A 20,666-nucleotide genomic window follows, 5' to 3' on the forward strand; every position below is an offset into this window, starting at 1 on the left:
AAGTGGTAATTTAAACTGTGAGCCCCACGTGGGACAACCTGATCACCTTGTATCCCCCCAGTGCTTAGAACAGTGCTTTGCACATAATAAGCCCTTAACAAATACCACCATATTTATATAATGCTGGTATTTGTTAAGGGCTTACTATGTGCCAGACACTGTAGGTGGGGTAGATACAAGATAATCAGGTTGGACACAGCCCCTGTCGCACATAGGGCCCACAGTCTTAATCCCCATTTTAAAAATGCGGAAACTGAGACACAGAGAAGTTAAGTGACTTGCCCAAGTTCACACGACAGACAAGTGACAGAGCTGTGATTAGAACCCATGTCCTCTGACTCCCAGGCCTGTGCTTTGTCCATTAAGCCACACTGCTCTCCCTAAGAGGTTGGAGTGAGCTTAAGGGGAAAGAACAGAGGGAGGTGGCCATTAATGCCCAGAGAAGGAAGCCAAATGATTCAAGTTTTGGCAGTTTCTCTGAGAGTCCCGCTAAGCCTTGCTTAAAGGAGGGGACCGCAACAGCCCTCAAGTCTTGGCCTCATCATCCGTGGCTGCCATTGTCCACCTCATGGCTCCTGGAAGGAGCAGCAGGTTGACACAATAGCTACCCTGGCTCAGTGGCCCTTAGCGACCCAGACCACCTTAGTTATTATCTTGTGCATGGTCAGGGAGGCAGCAGCAGAAGTTACAATAAAGAGGCAGTGTTGGTGGGTAAATACTCTATTCCCATTTGTCCTTTTTTTCCATATTTCTCCTTTCTTCTTCCTACCCTTTCCCTCCTGTCTCCTTTCTCTGTTCCCCTCTAATCACGCCCACTTTTAGGCCCTGCTCCCAGCCTATCTGAGGTAACTAGAATTCCAGCCTCCTTAGACCAACTGCTCCAAGCAGAGCCCATTACACTACTTGGATACTATTATGTGATCACTGCCAACTGTGAGGTCTAACAATCCAGTCAATCTAGTTTTACAAAAAACAAATGAGGAATTATAATTAGAGCTCGCCTGTTAGGAAGTCCAAATGATCAGGAGGAGAGTACCAATGGGTTAGAGACAGATGCTTTTGTGCTCTCGAGCATTCCATCATCCCAAGATGAAGCCAGCTTGGCCCCTGTGTTTAGTCACTTTAGCATCCTCTTGTTCCTAACAAAATTGCTGGGTTCTCCATCTCACACTAGTCTGCAAAAAGTGATCTGGAGATAGCTGCAAATAGGTTGGAACCAGTCCCGGAGTGAAAATAGGGTTATTGCTCCTCAAAAGCACTAGTAGTGGGAATGAATTATATCGGTCTAATGGTAGCTTTAACACTCTAGCCAACACAGAGTGAATCACCTTACAACGCGCAGTGAGGAGAACAGCCTGGAGCCATTTGTTTTGGGAATCCAGTTTAAACCAGGGCTAAAGAATTCTAAAATACAGTGCAGGAAGAAGACGATCAGGAGGAAAAGTCACGGTCTCTACCTGATCTTCTGAGAAACATATTCGCTATAGGTCATTTGACAGTTAATAAACCAGGGCACCTCTTTGTCACTGTTAAGACTATTACTGATAATCATATTTCTAAGTACAATTACTAACAATGTTAACCTTTACAGAGTTCCAGGAATATGCTCTGACTATATGGGACACAAAGTTGGCTGCCACCATCCACTCAAATAGCTCTGAAATTAATTCACTGAGAAATTTACGTGAAATTCTCCATTGTAAGACCTGTACGTGAATGAGAAAAGAGCAGGCCGATGCTAAGGACATGAGTGCTGCCGGCATCTAAGAGGGCAGACATTACCTCTGACACACCATGAAGGGAAAGAGCACGGAACCCAAATGGGACTTCAAAAAATAAAATGAAATCTGCATCTCTCCCTCACCTCAGTGATGCTTGGATGCCTAAAGAGATAAACAGGATATGAAGTGGTTCCTTTTTGTTTTGTTTTTCTGCAAATGTATCAGTATAGACGGATGATTGCACAAAGCGGAACAAAGTGCACTGTAGTATTTCACAGTATTTCACAGAGTGAAAATACTATAGAAGATTCTGCAGGGGAAACGGAGCATCTCCACCGAGCACCTAGAAGGGAGGTCTGCAGAGAAAGAAGATCTTAGAAGGGACTGCAGAGTACTGCAGAAAGGATGCTGCAAACAGGGCTGTCTTTGGCAGAGCCCCAGCTCTGTGACCTGATGACCCAAGATTGTCAGATGCTTATTGGAATGCTCAAGAGCTTAGTACAGTACTCAAGTGCTGAGTACAGTGCTCAATAAATACCACTGATTGATTGTCCACAGTGGGTGTGGTGGGAAGGCCATGGCAGTATCTACTGAGTCGGGGCGGGAGCGGGGGGGCGGGGGGGGGGGAGTATATTCTGCTTTATTCTCCTCCTCTGTCCAATTCCCTCTTCCAACCTCCACATGGGCACCCTTGCAACTGCCCCAATTCCCAATTGACTCTATCCCAGGGACCACCCTGCCTACCCAAAGTCCTCCTGAGATCAATCCACAAGCAACCCTGCAGAGAGCACAGGAAGCACAGATAATTCTGCAAAGTGAACCCTGCAGAAAGAGCTTCCTCTGTCCCTAGTAGTTCCCAAGACTTCTCCGGGGCCCACCTGTGGCTATTTTCCAAAATATGCCTCTTGAGGAAGCCAGTGTGTCACAGACTGCTGTTGGACCACATTAGCAGTTGGTGCCACCTGGCTGATGATCTGTGCCCGTTTTAGAAACGAAGTTACAAGCCCTTCTACCTCCCTTTGAGCACCTCGCAATACCCCCATTTACAATTTGGCTCCAGTAGATTTTAGCTTATCTGTGCATGAGATAATGGACTGTAGCTAAGCTTTGATCATAATAATGGTAATTATCAAGCACAGTTCTAAGTTTGGGGGCAGATGCAGATAATCTGATCAGATAAGATCCCTGTTCCCTGCATGGCTCATATCACTTTAAGACAGAAGGATGGATGCTGAGGGGGAGAAGTGAGGGTTACCCTGTACTAATGAAAATCAGAAGAATAAAATGATAACCAGGCCAGGCAAGGGAGTCGTTCTCCCACACTGATGGACGCTGGGCACATACAGAAAATGGTCATGATGCTGATTGAATATCAATCAATCAGTAGCATTTATTGAGCGCTTTCAGTGTGCAGAGCACTGTACTAAGAGTTTGGGAGCGTACAATATAATAGTTGGCAGACACACTCCATGAATAGTTAAAAGCAGCATGACACATGCTTTTACAGTGGTATCAACACAGGAAAAAGGGGTTAAGTGATTCTGTTCTGCAGTGTGGGAGGACAAGATAGATCAAGTGAAGGCAGTCCAGAGACTATCAATAATAATAACAGTGCATTTGCCAAGCACTGTACTAAAGCACTAGAGAAGATACACGAAACAGTCCCTATCCCACATGGGGCTCAAAGTCTGAGGGGGAAGAACAAGTATTCCATCCCCATTTTTTAGATGAGGAAACTAAGGCACAGAGAAGTTAAGCGATTCGCCAAAGATCACATAGCAGGCAAGTGGAAGAGCTGGGATTATAAATCAGGTCCCCTGACTCTCAGCCCCCTGATCTTTCCCTAAGAACCACAGCAATCACTAAACTGGGTCAGATGAAATAAATAAACCTTATGCAGAAAGCTTAAAGGAATTTTTATTGTCTAGTCTGGAGAAGAGAGGGCTAAAGATTGACTTCACAGCAGCCTTTAGATAGAGATTGGGCTTTCTGGGATAGGGTGCTGGCCTGCTGTTCTCCATGTCCTCAGAGACCTGAGCAAACGGGCTTAAGATGCAGCGGGAGGGACTGCGGTGAGAGCTCAGGGAGACCCAAGTGATAAAATTCTGAAAATGGGTGCTGATGGGGAATGTGATAAGTATAAGAGATAACCACTTGCCCTGGATTGTTCAAGTTTTCAATCAATCAATCGTATTTCTTGAGTGCTTACTGTGAGCAGAGCACTTTACTAAGGGCTGGAGGGAGTAGAATATAACAGAGTTGGTAGACACATTCACTGTCCACAACGAGTTTACACTCGAGAGCACTGGAGAAACTTGTGAGGTTCCCTTTAATATGTTGATCCTGCAGCTGATGATCATCAACAAATTGTTTGAGGGCCAGAAATCCTTTCAAAAGCAAATCAAAATGCTTTGAATTCTTCATTGTCTGCCCAGGGTCCACATTCTTTAAAATGAAAGGGGTGAGGAGCAGCTTCCAGTCATTAATCAGAATAATTCTTTATAGACTCTCAAGCAAATTGCCCACACCCATTGTTTCCAATATTTAACTCCCTCCTCAAACCCCGGTCCTCCACCTCCCGCATCTCATGTCCTAATGACTGGGCTAGGTATTTTACTGAGGGAATTGAAACCATCAGGCATGATGTCCCTAAAATCTTCCCTGCTGTTCCCCAGCTCCTCCATCCTCCTAACCACATCTTTAGCTCTCCCATCTTTCCTCAAAGTATCTCAAGAGAAGATCTCCTGCCTTGTCTCAAAATCCACCCCATCCATCCACACCTCTGACCCCATTCCTTTGAACCTAATCAAAGCACTTGTCCCATCCCTCTTCCCTCTCTCACCACCATCTTCAACTGTTCACTCTCCAGTGGCTGCTTCATCACTGCTTTCCAACATGCTCAGATATCCTCTATCCTTAAAAAAACTCCTTCCTTGACCTTACAGCTCCCTCCCGTTATTGCCCCAACTCCCTCCTACCATTCCTCTCCAAATTCTTTGAGTGAGCTGTCTACACTTCCTACCCCCACTTTTATTGGATAAAAGAATAAGTAGGGGATGGAAATTTCTAATGTGATAAAATGCATAACTAGGCTTTTTTAAAAGTTTCTAGCAGGCAGTCTTTGCACACTATGAAGGGGTAGAAAAGAACTCTTTTTCTCCTTTGCAGTTTATCTTTGATAAATGTTGTTGATAACTGATAAGCACAGGAAAATAGAGAGTCCCTGCAGCGTACCAATCCATAGCAACTGTGTAAAATTTTCAAAGCCCAAACACAAATTTCTGTGTCATATATAGGAATGAAACTATTCCTGCCAGACAGAGAAGAAATCCAAGAAAGAGGGATAATGGCTAAGAAGGGGCAGGGAGAGTCAGGACAAGGAACCGACTAAGAATCCCCCATCTGGGATAGTCATTTTCTGAGCCTTGGTTCTCTTCAAGTAATGATCTTTGTCAGAGAGAAATTGCCAAGCTTGTTCAAAAAAATTACGGGTGGGAACCTGTCTACCAACTCTGTGGTATTATACTCTCCCAAGTGCTTAGAATGGTGTTCTGCACACAGTAAGTCTCGACTGATTGATTGATAACTGCTTCCATGGTCACTGATCTTTGATAACAGTATAGCCTAGTGAAAAGAGGACAGGCCTGGGAGTCAGAGGCACTGCATTCTAATCTTGGCTCTGCCACTTGTCTATTGCGTGACCTTGGGCAAGTCACTTACCTTCTCTGCACTTCCATTTGCTCCTTTTTAAAATGACAGTACCATAGCTGTTCTCTCCCCTACTGTGAGTCTAATTTGGGACAGGGACTGCACCTGTCCTGGTTAAATGTGTTTGTATCCCCGTGCTTAGTACAATGCGTGGCACAGAGTAAACGCTTAAAAAACAAAACCCTGTGTTATACAACTGTTTATACAGTAGTCCTTCAGTATTTCCAGGGGATGGGTTAGAGAAACCTCCACAAATGTAGTATGGCCTAGTGGAAAGCTCTTGGGTGTGGGAGTCAGAGGACCTGGGTTCTAATCCCAGCTCCACCAAGTGCTTGCTTCGTGACCTTGGGCAAGTCACTTAACTTCTCAGTGCCTCAGTTACATCATCGGTCAAATGTCTCTCCTACTTAAAGGTGTCAGCTCCATGAAGGACAGGGACTGTGTCACACATGATTGACTTGTATCTACCCCAGCACTAGAACAGTGCTTGATAACACAGTAAGTACTTAACAAAAACCATTTAAAAAAATCTAAATAGCACAATTATTATTATTAGAGAAGAATAATCTTACTGACTTGCATAATCGCTTCCAGGGAGGATGATCTCTGTTAGAGAGGAATTAATGTATTCATTTGCATAATTGACCTTACCACATAATCCACCCTCCCCATTTTTGAGGAGCAAATACAAGATTATTTTTGTAAGCAATGATGGTGGTATACATTGGGTATAAGAAGAGAACTATCACAACAAGTTAAAGCGACAGATACTGGGTGCCTGTGGGTAGTTTCTACTTTGCAACATGCTTACCTGTGCTGTGACAGACAGGAAAAGGAGAAAGGTCAGGAAAAGCTAAAATCATGGATATAGGCTTGTGCTGCAGGGGAATTTCTCCTTGGAAACGTGTGCAGGCAGCGAGGAAAGAAGAGAAGGGACAGAACCTGAAAAAGCCATATATATAAAACAGGCTCATTGTGGGGATTGAGTGTTTATCCTTCAAAAAAGGTTAGATCTGAGAAAGAGAGGGTGGAGAGGGGTGGTTACCGTAATTATTCAACTGCAATAAAAGAGATGCTGTTTCAAGTGCCCTCTTCCCTTTCTCTCTCTTCTCCCCTCCTTTTTTCTTTTTCCTCTTTTTTCCCTGTTCCCCTTATTACTAGGCTTAAGTCCCCAGACAATAGCACCCTCCCCTGTTTGGGGGTTGCAAAAATTATACAATAGAGCAGGGTAATTTATGTTAGTAAATACAGCATATGGAAGCAGGGTTTAGTACTTTACTATGGAAGTTTTCAAAATCTTTCTAAAATTACAATGTCAGCTTAGAATGCATATCCCAAACAATACATATTAAAATATGCCTAAGCACTTTGAGGCAGAAAACTATGTTATTCAAGTGGGATTAAATTTGGCAAAATCTCAAAGGAAGGCAGATTTGATTCCTGGAGCTTGCAAATTGTACCCTTGACTATTATTAGAAGAAAAAACAAGAGATAGAACCAATACTGTTTTATTTTGTTTTTGTCAATAAAGTTCTAGGAAGGGTAACGGTCAGGAATAAGAATTAATCAATCAAACATCATATTTATTGAGCCCTTACAATGTGCAGAGAACTCTACCAAGTGTTTGGTAGACGTGTTCCCTGACCATAGAGTCTTCTGTCAAGATTAGGAGTCACAACCATGGGAGCCTGACTTGTGGTGTTTTGGAGGGAACCTGAGGTGGGGTGATGGCATTAGAATCATCTGCATCTCTATATTCTGGAACAGGAAACATCTGGATATCCCCTGCTTGACTTCACTGCACCATGCCCCAAAATAGCATTCCTAAGTTTCCCGGGCCCTGTGGCACCAGGATTGGTCAGAAATTCAGAGCAGTCTAACACTGCCATTCCCCCCGTCCTGTCTCATCCACTGCCTTTCCTCCATTCCGAATGCCTTCATTACAGAGAAAACCCAGTTGACAAGACCCAGTTTAACTCATTTTTACGGTATTTGTTAAGTCTTTACTCTGTGCCAGGCATTGTTCAGTGCTTAGAACAGTGCTTGGCACATAGTAAGTGCTTAGCAAATATCATTATTATTATTCTAAGCACTTGGGTAGATTCAAGGTAATCAGGTTGAACACAGTCCTTGTCCCATACAGGACTCCCAGTCTTAATCCCCATTTTCCAGATGAGGCATCTGAGGCACAGAGAAGGGTCACACAGCAGGCAAGTGGCAGAGCCAGATCTAGAGCCCAGGTCCTTCTGAGGCCTTTGTTTCACTGCCACCTGTGTCTTGAGCAAAATTCTCATCTTCCAAAGTGTCGAATAGAGAGCGATTGTGTTTCAAATCAAACAAGTTCCCATAAGTCAAATACATTGCCTGATTTCCTCACCACTCCTGCCCTACTTGAGCTCACCCCCACCCCCTCCCAATTCCCCCCCCACACACACACACACCCAAAAATGGCAGGAAGGGTAGTTGCATCAGTCTTGCACCTGGAATTGGCCATGACTTGGGAAGGCAGAGGGGAAACACAAAATGCTCACAAGGACCAGTGCAGCCCTACAACCCAATAGAGGATTAGAGGTAGAAGATTAATGAAGTGCAGTGTGCAACTGGCAGAAATAGGACACTCAAGTATCGGGGAAGCACCTCAGACTTCAGGCAGGATGCGGACTCTCACACATTTTGTCCCACCGATCATGCCCACCCCTAAAATTGCCCCTACCTCTTCAGGCTAGACGATTCATTATGTTGGGTTATTGGATTTCAAGCTGTGGTGCTGCTTATTGCCACCAATTTCTAGTTCATCTCTCATTCAATGTGATTATGATCCTTTCCCTTACTCTTGCTAAAATTCTGCAGTGTAGGCAGGAATCCAGAAGTTTGCAAACCTTAGAGTTGCTTGCCAATGTTCAGCCTATCTGCAGTGATGCACTCTGTCAAGAGCTTTCTGCACCCTTATTGGAAACTCTGCTTCCTGACAGGGTCGCTTGTTGGAAAGGTCAAGCTGGAGATTCTTTTCCTGGCATCCACCCAAGGAGCTTTTCTGGGAACGGACAGCTCTTCTGGGAACATCCAGGCTTTCTGGGACTCAACTTTGAGTTCCATGGACATTGATGAGAGCCAAGAAGATGGTACAGCCGACACGATGGCTACAGTCAGACCAGTCTCATTTTTAGATTCCAACCCTGGTCTCTCACAGTCCTCACAGGAAGTTCTCACTAATAATAATAATAGCGATATTTGTTAAGTGCTTACTATATGCCAAGCACTGTTCGAAATCCTGGGGAGCGGAGGAGGGAATCAAGGTAATCAGGTTGTCTCACGTGGAGCTCAGTCTTAATTCCCGTTTTACAGATGAGGTAATTGAGGCACAGAGAAGTGAAGTGACTTACCCAAAGTCACACAGCTGATGTGGCAGATCAAGGATTAGAACCCATGACCTCTGACTCCCAAGCCCATGCTCTTTCACTAAGCCACGCTGCTTCTCACTCACTAGAGTGATGGTGGCTCCCTGGATGGGGGTGGGAGGTGGGAGACCTGAGAATACCTTCCAGCCTGCATGTTTCTACTGTCTATCAAGATAAGACTATTCAAAGCACAACTATTAGGGGAAGGATGAAGGACATTAAGAAGGGGACAACAGTCCTTTGCTCTTTCATTCATGATAAGAGCTGAATCTCTCAGCCAACAAATGCATTAAATATCAGCAGAATTTAGGAAAGACAGTTCAAAGGCTGCTCTGTGACCTTGGGTAAGTCATTTACTTCTCTGTGCCTCAGTTACCTCATCTGAAAAATGGGGATAATTCCTTCTGAATTAGATTAAGTTCCATATGGGACAGGGACCCTGTTCAGCCTAATTATCGTGTATCTACCCCTGGCACAGATTAAGCACTTAACAAGTGATATGCATGATAAAAAAATGGCAACTTCTCCACGATAGGTACCTCCATCAGTCAAGCTGAAGTTCACAGCCCAGACCAGAGAAGTGTACCCCAGGAAAATACCTGAAACCCAGAGAGCAGCCATAAATGAAAGGAGCTAAACAATTTGTAAAAGAAATTGCAAAAGGCAACAAGATAATGAATTCAGATCAGCCTTCACGCATGCCTCTCTCACCTACGCACATTCAACTACAAGAGTCATTTACAGAAAATAATTAGCCAAGGGGAGCAGCTGCACTTGCAAATTTCTCTGTGTACGTGTCTGTCGGTGAGTGTGTGTGAGAGAGAGATAAAAAGAGAGAGAATTTAATAGGATTCTATTTCTTCCTTGGTTTCTTTAATAAAAACAGAGGCCTGATAGATAGAACCCCAATCGGAGGTGAAATCCCAGAGAAGGAAGGGTCCCTGGGACTGAAACAAATACGTTTCAGATGAAGTGTTAGATCGTGAAGAAGGAAGAGAATGAAGTACAGCTCATTTGCTTTTTCCTCTCCTTTGAAGAACAATACTCTGTGGCCCTCCACTCTCCAGCTGAGGTTTCCCAGTTGTGTTATACTCACTTCTACCCTTTTAAGTCGCTCCTGAGCCTAACTTAACATCCATCCATCATTCCGATACTAGCTTTATGATTCCCCCTCCAGCATAAAATGGATGAGAAGAACTAGAGATAAAAATATGTGCTTTGGTGATAATAATAACGATTATAATGGTACTTGTTAAATGCTTACTATATGCCAAGCACTGTTCTAAGCACTGGGGTAGGTACAAATTAATCTGGTTGGACACAGACCCTGTACCACATGGGGCTTACACTCTTTATCCTCATTTTACAGATAAGGTAACTGAGGCCCAGAGAAGTTAGGTCCAGAGAAGTTAAGTGACTTGCCCAAGGTCACACAGTAGACATGTGCTAGAGCAAGGATTATTACCCAGGTCCTTCTGATTTCCAGGCCTGTGCTCTATCCATTAAGCCATGCTGCAGTAGAGGCAAGAAGTGGTAGAGAGGTGAAAGGGCAGCACAACTTGCCATTCCCATAAGTTTCACACTTGCATGTTGTGGCTCTTGAACTTCTGAAGATTCAGTAAGTTTGTCTCTTCCCTCTGCTACCTGGATTATTGCCTTTTCTTTCTTGGGCTGCTGGCGATTTGATATATCAGTCCTGTATCAAATTGCTCCTGAATTCTCATGAGAAATTCTCTCTCTCCTTCCTCACGGAGAAGGTTGGTGTCTGCGGTCTGAATGGCCATTGCTTCGGATGTGTAACAGGAAGCTGAACAGCAGCTCTGCCAATAGCCATGACTTCAAAATGCTAATAAGTGCTCATTAACAATTACTAATTGGGAGGAGTGTAATCAAGTGTAAAACCAAAGCCAAACATGATACAGGACTATTGGAGAGGAAAACGAATCAAGTCCTGAAAACAGGCCTTCTCGACTGTGAAGATGGTAGTAATGCAGGAGTAGCACCTATGGAATCTCCTTCTTGGGGAAGGCATTCAGAATATAAAGAGCAGATTTCCTTTCTTGGATGTCTTCCTGACTAGAATCATGAAGAAACATCTTCAGGAGGGATCTGAGAGCTCCAGAACTCTAAGAGCCATAAATTAGTATGCAAATAAGAACGAATCCTGTCCCCCTCCACCCCAAATGATAGTTAACTACATTCTTAAGACTAGGAGAATGCAAAGAAAAATAGCCAAATGCTTTAAATTCATCTATGATTATAAAATGTAGAATCGTCTAAATTGATATTAATGTGTTTACAGCTCTGCTTCCGTGACATACTGCATCGTAGGGAGGAAAGACTCACAGGTGCAAATTGCTAGGTAAGTTATTTAAGGACAAGCATAATGCAAATGTACCAGCAGCAGTGGTCATAAAATGCTATTCACTGGTAGAGGAAATAGGCCAGTGAATTAAAATGAAAGAACTACAAGAATGCCTGCAAACTGTCCTCACCTGAATTCACCCAAAATTCAATGTCCAAAGGGAAAAAGTGAGATACCCTAGACCCAGAATATTTCTGGGAGGGTTCCAAAAGGTACAAAATACATGACCGGACACTTTTCCTATATTCAACTAAATGATGCTCCGGAGAATCTACGAGGATTTGACCTACAGAGCAGATATTCCTTCTAGAGGTGCATCATGTTAGAGAGAAGCCCGCATGGGTGACAGCATAAACAGCAGGTCAGCTCAATAAGTCCCTAACGAAGACCGAGTGCAAAACAAACAATTGCAAAGATGAGCAATAACTCTCTTCCATCAGATACTGGGGCGGGCCACTTGGTTCAGTGATCGCTACCGGGAAAAGTTGTTGGAAAATGGCCAGTCTGTTAATTAAACACTAGCAATCGAAGCCCAGGTCACTACCTAGAAACTGATGATCAGCTTGGATAGCTTGATCTCTGGAGGCCCCCTGGAGAGCAGTTACCTGCATCCAGGCATGTATCTCTCTCTAGTATATACACTGTGTAAAGGTTATAATTATCATTAGAACTTAGAAAAAGGAGAAAACTCGGTGCAATATTGGATAGATGGGTAATTTTAATGGGCAATTCTTGGGTAATACTAGGAGACTTCGTTCCTTACAGGTGGAAAAAGGCCCCACACTTCATGAAATCAGAAGTTAAAGTAACAAAGTCCTGCTTCAGCGAATGTGCTAAACATAAGCTCATAAAATCGCCCTGTCTTCCACCTCTCAATAAGAGAAAGACCTCATGAATTCATCCAAGGTCTAAACAGTGACAACTCAGGCATTATATCATCTGTCAGCAGGATTCGCCGCCACTCTGCCACCTGCCTGCTTGTGTCACCTTGGCCATGTTACTTAACTTATCTGTGCCTCAGCTTCCTCATCTGCAAAATGGAGTGGAAGTATCCGTTCCCCCTCCCTCTGGGACTGTAAACCCCATGTGGCACAGAGACTGTTTCTGATCTTATGGCCTTGTATCTTCCTCAGTGCTTAGTACAGTGCTTGGCACAAAGTAAGCACTTAATTACCACAATTGTCATGATTATTATAGATGTTTATCTTATTAATTTAGTAGTAGTAATGATAGTACCATTACCATTTTTTTATGGTATTTGTTAAGCACTTGCTACATGTCAGGAACTGTTCTAACCTCTGGGATAGGACAGGGTAATCAGAGTAATAATAATAATAATGATTGTGGTATTTGTTAAGCACTTACTATGTGCCAGGCACTGTACAAAACGCTGTAATGTAACCAAGCAAATTAGGTTGGACACAGTCCATGTCCACAGTCCAGTCCCATGTGGGCCTCACAGTCTTAATCCTCAATTTACAGATGAGGTAACTGAGGCGCTGAGAAGTTAAGTGACTTGCCCAAGGTCCCACAGCAGACAAGTGGTGGGGCCGGGATTAGAACCCAAGTCCTTCTGACTCCCAGGGCTATGCTCTAACCACTGGGTAATGCTGCTTCTCAAAGGGCTGGGCTAACCACTGACTCACATATCCCGAACCTGAGCTATTAATAACAACAGATGCACTGGAAAAGTAGCCTGTCCTAGTGGAAACAGCACAGGCCCAGTTTTAATCTTAGCTCCACCATTTACCTGATATGTGACCTTGAGCAAATCGCTTCACTTCTCTGTGCCTTGGTTTCCTCATATGCAAAATGGGGATTCTATACCTGTTCTCCCTCCTACTTAGAATGTGAGCCCCATGTGGGACCAGATCATCTGGTGCCTACCCCAGTTCTTAGTACAGTGCTTGGCACATAGTAAGCACTTAAATACCAGAATTACTAATAATAATAATAATGGTATTTGTTAAGTACTTACTATGTGCCAAGCACTGTTCTAAGCACTGGAGCGGGGGCAACAAGAGCCCATGCTCTTTCCACTGAGCCACACTGCTTCTCTAGTAATAATAGAGTAACAGAGTAACAGTTTCGTTATTATTACTATGACTTCTGAAAATCAGCAACCCAAACCATCAAAGAGAGTAAAGAAAGGTGCAGAGCACTGGAAGACATTACCACAGTACTATTGGAACTAGGATGTACTGCAATTACAGACGTGCACAGTAAATGGACACTTCATGGAAATATTACTGGACAGCCATCAAGACCATTTGATGAAAATGACAGATTAAGAAAACTACTAGAAACAAAAGAGGATATGCATTTACAACACATTGCAGCTACTCGTGATTATGGCAAAATGGAGACCTATGTAAAGCTGCGCTGTGACAGCTCAGGAACGGGCACGATTACTGATGGAATGCTAAAGTCCTAGCGATCCAGGAATAAAGTGAAGGTCACTGAGTTATGGACTTTTATTCATCATTAGATGACTATATTAACCTATTTCCCTAGTAAGGCATTGCTCAAGTATACAGGGAAAAGATTTCAGAGAAGGCAAAAACACTACAATGACATTCTGCCCATGCCTTTCACCTCAGCAGCATGGACTAGTGGATAGAGCACTGGCCCGAGAGTCAGAAGGTCATGAGCTCTAATCCCAGCTCCGCCACTTGTCTGTTGTGTGACCTTGGGAAAGTCACCTCACTTCTCTGGGCCTGTTACCTCATCTGTAAAATGGGGTTAAGACTATGAGCCCCATGTAGGACAGGGACTGTGTCCAACCTGATTGCCTTGTATCTACCCCAGCATTTAGTACAGTTCCCGGCACATAGGACGCGCTTAACAAATACCATCATCATTATTATTATCACTGAGGAAGTGGCATAGAGGATCGGGCTTAAATAACGTCCACTATCAGACCTGTGACAACACAGAGCACCTGGATCAGATGACATGCCTAATGAAATCGACAAAGAGGGGACCTAATCCTCTAATATGTGCAGGTGTTCTTTCTCACCATAAGAAATGCTGAAGATATGCCACAAGACTTCAGAGATGGTACCACAATTTATCTTTGATATGTATTGAGTACTTTATGCAGAGCACTGTATTAAGTGCTTGGGAGAGTACAAGACAACAGAGTTGGTAGAAACACGCCCTATCCACAATGAGTTTACAGTCTAGAAGGACGGGCTTATGGTCTAGAGAGACTATCTGTCTACTCCTCTAGACTGTAAACTCTAGTGACTGTGTCTACCAACTTCATTGCATTCTCCCAAGTGCTTGGTACCCCGCTCTGCAGATAGTAAGCATTCTATAATATATTTTATTATATTATTATATTAATATCCGTCTCCCTCTCTAGACTGTAAGCTTGTTGTGGGCAGGGAATGTGTCTCTTTATTGTTATATTGTACTCTCCCAAGCATTTAGTACAGCGCTCTGCACACAGTAAAGGTTTGATAAATATGATTAACTGACTTCAATAAATACCACTGATTGATGGATCTGCAGTCAGACAACTGTCCAGAGTTGCTCCCTGAAATAACTATTCCTTGCCTGCATAAAGCCCTGCTCTGATGCTTCCAAGAGAGGACAGTATCAAAGTCAGAGAGGGTCTGTAGCAGTTCAGAATGATCAGCTGTGCAATTTAATCCCCATATGGTCACATTAACATTCCCCCAAACCACAGGCAATTTATCACGGCTGCGAGGAAGCAAACTTTGGTGTTTGAAAGGTTGTCACAAAAAGGAATGACACTAAGTTATAATGGGTTCTCTGTCTACTGCCTATTACATCAGTCCAAAACGACTTATTCTACGACTCACTGATCTTTTAAAGAAAGTACTGGGAGGAAGAAAAAAACAACAAAAAACCCCTTGAAACAAGGCTTAAATTAAAATCCTGAAATAACAGGTGCCCTCTGAGGGAATGAAAGCCTAGGAAATGTTTCATTCACCTCCAGCAAATGATCATATTTATCATTGGCCAAGACAAATGGTGTGATACTCATTTTTTTAAGAGATGGGTAGAATGCTGAGAAAAGACGAGTACTAGAACCTAGGCGTATGCCAAAGACTGGGGACTGTGGTCATGTCCAATAGGGGCGATTGATCTATCCGATATTTCCCAGGCACATTGGGCCATATGTTCACCTTCCGTCATTTGGAGCCCCGGTGGATGGCAGAATGATGAGCACCTGGGCCCTGCGTTCAGCATTTCTCAGCCTTCCAAGGGTCTGCTGCCGTAAATGGATGAAGAACCACAGGCACTCTCTGGCGACTTCATACTCATCTTCACTGATAATAATAAAAATACTTTGTGGTATCTGTTAAGCACTATGTGCCAAGCACTGTGCTAAACAGTGGGGCAGATACAATCTAAGCAGATCATACACAGTCTCTGACCCACTCGGGACTCCCATTCTAAGTGGGAGGGACCCCTTGCCCTCATCCTACCTCTGGCCTGGAACTCCCTTCCCCTTCATATCTGACAGAGTGATCACTTGTCCACCATTCAAAGCCTTATTAAAAGCACATCTCCTCCAAATGATCTTCCCCAACTAAGCTCTCATTTCCCCTAGTTCCTCTCTCTTCTGCATCACCTTCACCCTGCGATTTGTACCCTTTATTCACCCTATCCTCCACCCCACAGCGCTTATAGCCATACCTATTCATCACTTATTTTAATGTCTGTCTCCCACTCTAGACCGTAAGCTCTTTATGGGCAGGGAACATATCTACCTGTTGTATTATACTGCACTCTTCCAAGTGCTTAACACAGTGCTCTTCAAACAGTAAACACTCGTATAAATACAAATGATTGACTGAACTGGTATTTAATCCCCGAGTCACAGATGAAGCAAATGGGGCACAAAGGAGTTAAATGACTTAACCAAGGTCACACAGGAGGCAATGGCAGAGCTGGGATTAGAAACCAGGCTCCCAACCTGCGGTCCTGCGGTCTTACCACTAGATCATGCCGTACCACTAGACCATGCTTCTTCTCTAACGGTTGGCTTTTCCGTTTCAGAAACCGGCCGCCCGGTGACCTCCATGAAAGCCGACTGAGCTGGACCTGCCTGCCTTCTCTTCTTAGTCTCCGGGGCTGATTTGGTTGATGCAGAGCTGACAAGAGCTGGAGTAAAGGCTGCAACTGCAGTAACTGCTCCCCCTGGACCCCCGCCCAGGCCAAGCCCTGCTGACTTTTGTTAGATGATTTAGGATGATCAGCTTTCATCGCTAGAGGAAGGGAGAGGCGTAAAGAAAAAACTATGGCCCTCCAAAGAGAAACTTCTCTTTGACACAAATAGATATGCTCCTCGTAGATCACCATGTGTCATCAGAAAAGCAAACATACCAATCGCTCATCATGCTCATTATTTACACTTGATTCCGAGAAGACAAATTTAAAGCATCCTCAAATCCAAACTGGAATCTGATGCTCCGGGACAGACAATGGTGAGCCAAAAGGCATGAGCGAAGAGTACACTCTCTCCACAATCTGGAGGCGGTAAACCTTGTTCCGTCCACTGACTAACGAGACACAGAGGAAGGCATTGAAGGTGCCTGTTTCCTCCACAATCATCTGCCCACTAGCTATCTCTAGGGATTGGGCATTTAACAATTTGCCTAACTCATAACTGATCTAACCGGTAATTATCTCTGCAATGAAATAATACTCCCTCCTCTCGGGGAAACATGAAAAATATAATCACTAACTAGAATCCCAGGCTGGAAAGAGCCTGCAGAGCGATCCACACGATGAGGAAGGGGCATTTTGTCCTCCTCCACCTCTGCTGGCTTTTTGCGGCGCCTGGAGCCCAGGCACCGGACGCCACTCAGAACACCTCATGAAACGAGCTGGAGAAACGCCCTGTGACTCACAGGCCTTCCACTGAGAGTCAATGGCCCAGCAAAGCATGAAAGTGCGACCAGTGCTTCTGAAGCGGAACAGCCTGGACTCGGTGGATTTCATCAAGGCGCCCCACCACCGCAGGAGCAAATCGCAGCAAGTCCGGTTCAAGGAGGATGGGGCCAACCAGCAACCCACTGACGTGGGGGAAGCGGATCCCCAAGAGACCGGGAACCCAACCCTGACGGGGAAGACGCGGGTGTCCAGGTCCCACCACCCACCCGGCTATTCCCTCTCTCTCCCCCGATCGCGAGGTGGGAATATCCGGAACATCGCTATCCAGACCTCCCCTAGCCTCAGGAAGCACTTCCCAGTGTTCAAAAGGAAGAAGCTGACCGCCAGCAAGTCTCTGCTGGAGATGCCCACCGAATCGAAGAGCTCTATCCAACTGAACGGCAACCTCTCCGAGCAGGACGCCGTGGCTTCGGACCTTGCCTACTTAAGCATTACTCCGCCTTTCGGAGAGGAGCCTAAGAGAGGCAAGAGAGCTCATCCTTTCTTCTCCAGAGTGGTCAAGGTGCAAAGCAACGGGCCCCTCAGTGTAGCCATGGACCCAGGGACTTTAGGAAAGCGAGAGAAGGCCACAGCTTCTACCCAGGTCCCGGAGGAGGGACCAAACAGTCCTCCGTGTGAAGCAAAAGTCTTCATTTGTGGCCGAGAGCCCACTGGTGAGTTAAGTTCTATGATACAGCCTTCTGAAACAAGCAGGACGGATGGCAACACCGTGTTGCCCTCTGTTTCAGAAAAGCCTTCCTCCTGCCCAAATGCCACCAGCAGAGTCCGTCCCCATTGTGACTCCTACCAAGCAGATACACACGATCCCAAATCGATTTTTCCCAAAGAAGACTCTGCATGTACACAGCCAGCTCCTTCTTCACCTCCATTAAAGGAAGCGTGTAATCCACCAGCTCCGCTCACTCCCAGCTCCTCTCCCAGCCTCTTCGGAGACCTCGGACAGTCCACCCACCTCGGATCGGCTTCCGACTGGGTAACGCTGAGTAACGATAATCAGGGCCTAATAACACTGGCAGCTGGTAATGCATCAAAATCCGCTCCCTCCTGTCAGGGGGAGATGGAGAAAAATTCCACCCAGTCCGATGCTCCAGAGTTTAAAACTGGTTTAGAAAGCTTTCACATCCAGCCCTCTCTCCCAAAGAAGGAAATAAAAGCTCAAACCAACAAAGAGATTAGAGAAATTAATCAAATTCACCTGGCACACGGTGAACTCTGTGACCTCCAAGGCAGACTGCAATCCGTAGAGGAATCTTTGCACTCAAACCAAGAGAAGATTAAAGTCCTTTTGAATGTAATTCAAGACTTGGAAAAAGCCAGGGCCCTAACAGAAGGGTAGGGCACATTTTGATATCAAAAACTACTTTGTTAAGTAATTTATCAAAATGTCAGAAGTCACTGATGGTTTCAGTAGATGCATAGTTATGTTTTAACCTTTTCAAATGAAAAAAAAAGTCTCCTTCAGAAGTACTTGAGGAGGTGTTTCTCTAAACTATAGCTTTCAAGGTTTTCCAAATATGGGTCTGAAAAACCGCAGAGTAAAATTGACTCCCTTTTGGTTCTACATGGAAGGCTGGTCACTTCTGTCATGACTTTACCAGACCCTAAATTGAAAGGTGACCATTCCTAAATTTGATACGACTACAGCAACGGGGCTATGGGTGGTGGGAAGAGGGGAAGGAAAGTGGAAGCAATACTGAGATATGGAAACCTTTCATTCAGTTAGATTTGATCGCTTATTATGTGCAGGTCACTGTACTAAATGCTTGGTCTCCCAGGACACAATGCAACAGAATTAGCAAACACGTTCACCACCCACAGTGAGCTGAGAGTCTAGAGGGGGCTTTCCTTAACTTACTGGGTTTGAGTCTGGTTTAAATTGTACCAACTTTAAACATTGCAACCTCACAATTCAGGGGTGGCTGGAAGAACTGATAGGCCAATGAAAGTGGAAATGGGGCAATTTTCAAGGTATGGAAAGAGAGGGGAGAGAAAAGAGAGAGGACGAGGGGAGAAGGAACCTAGAGTCTGCATGGGAATTTCAGTCAAGATCTGGGGTAGTGTTGGTTCAAGACACTTACACAAGAGTGTGGTGACTTTTCTATCTAATCAGAGTAAATATGACGTGTTGTCCCACACTGATGGGTCCTGCAGTTTTAAACCTCATCACCAGCAGGGAGTGACACATTAAATTTACTCTCCGTAAAAGTAAAATTCGCCATGTTATTGCACAACTTTCAAAACCACAAAGCATTTAGGAGGAAAATATATACAACGTTCCATAGTAGAAGCACGGGGTGATGCATGAACCGTCAGTCGCAGTGAGAAATGCCAAGGCAAGTGCACTGACTGGTCTAAGACTCAGCAAGATCCTGAAGTGTTTGATGTTTTCCTTCACTTTGTGACAAATTCTACAAACAACTCAGAGAGAGTGCTGGGTTTTATGAGCAGAGCCAAACTCTGAAAAGCTTGTTTTTCATTTTTGACTTTACCAGTAAATTTACCCTGAAAATATCCTCTCTTTCAGGCGCAACTTTTATCGCACTGGCCAGGATCTCAACAACTGCAGCACTTGCCAGAACACAGCATGCATCATATATAGGTATGCCAGGTAACCTGGGACTTCATGTTCAGAACACAAAGGTCAAGATCATCTAATCCACAAAACAGCTCACTCCATAAATCACAGAAGTGAAACGAGGGGAGCATAGGTTTTGAATGCATGAGTAGTTTTAAGGATCCATTAGGTAAATTGTAAATTTTCAATATTTAAATCAGATTCCAAAAGTCAGTCCGAAACGGCTGAAGATGTACCACTAAGAAATACAAATCCCAAAGTAATGTGGTGTAATTCTTCCTCGCAACGTTTTGAAATGCTCTCTACCAGCTTCATCCGATAGGTATTTCTTTTGAGTGTAGGTTGACGTTTCTGCAATGAAGTTGGATCCTACCAGAGTAGGAATCGATTCTCCCCTAGATTAAAACCCACTTTTATAACTCTGGTAAAAGTAGCCAAGTTCTAAACATATTTCACACTACTGAATTGAGCTCTCCTTGACCTACAAGAATCAGTTCTTTACTCTTTTTTCCACTTCGCTCAGCAGAATAATTCAGGACTAGAGTAAGATAACTGTTTGGTTAGAGATCACCTGCATCCTATGACTCATTTTTTTATTTTTAATTGCTGAATTTATGCAGCAGAATGATGAAACATTCCATATTGAAGGGCCTCATGCTGTAAAGTCAATTTACCTCTCTCTGGCCAAGACTTCCCCCACCAGAATGTGTAAGCATGGGCGGAAATTACTGATAACCAAAATCTGGTTCATTTTGTACACAAAATATGACAAAGATCTGTAAAGGTCTAGTATTATCTCCAAAGATGGCCACTGATTATCAAACAGCAAAAGAAAAATCCAAGTCACTGAATTTGTCCAGAACAATGGTCGGCATCATTTAAAGATATAATTAAGCATCCCCTCTCCCTTATACTTCTACTGAATATTTTCTAGTTTATACAGTATTCAGACTCAGAGAGGAAAAAAT

At 44.1% G+C, this 20,666-nt stretch overlaps 2 protein-coding genes across 5 annotated transcripts in view; one reads left to right on the plus strand and one right to left on the minus strand.

Annotated features, from left to right (window-relative positions):
• DOCK2 (dedicator of cytokinesis 2) overlaps window positions 1-20,666 on the minus strand; it is a 359,556-nt gene that overhangs the window by 166,899 nt on the left and 171,991 nt on the right. The window lies entirely within an intron of this gene.
• Window positions 1-20,666, plus strand: part of INSYN2B (inhibitory synaptic factor family member 2B) — a 104,364-nt gene that overhangs the window by 67,329 nt on the left and 16,369 nt on the right. Inside the window, exons 3-5 of one of the 2 annotated variants that reach the window (XM_007673343.3) lie at window positions 11,130-11,189; window positions 16,227-18,455; window positions 19,648-19,722. In XM_007673343.3, coding sequence (XP_007671533.1) covers window positions 17,101-18,455; window positions 19,648-19,722 — 1,430 coding nt within the window. In that variant the 5' untranslated portion in view covers window positions 11,130-11,189; window positions 16,227-17,100. The remainder of the gene's footprint in view (window positions 1-11,129; window positions 11,190-16,226; window positions 18,456-19,647; window positions 19,723-20,666) is intronic. The other variant, XM_003428583.4, reaches the window with a different exon arrangement.

The sequence above is a fragment of the Ornithorhynchus anatinus genome, chromosome X1, assembly GCF_004115215.2.
Source record: "Ornithorhynchus anatinus isolate Pmale09 chromosome X1, mOrnAna1.pri.v4, whole genome shotgun sequence".
Lineage (NCBI taxonomy): Eukaryota > Metazoa > Chordata > Mammalia > Monotremata > Ornithorhynchidae > Ornithorhynchus > Ornithorhynchus anatinus.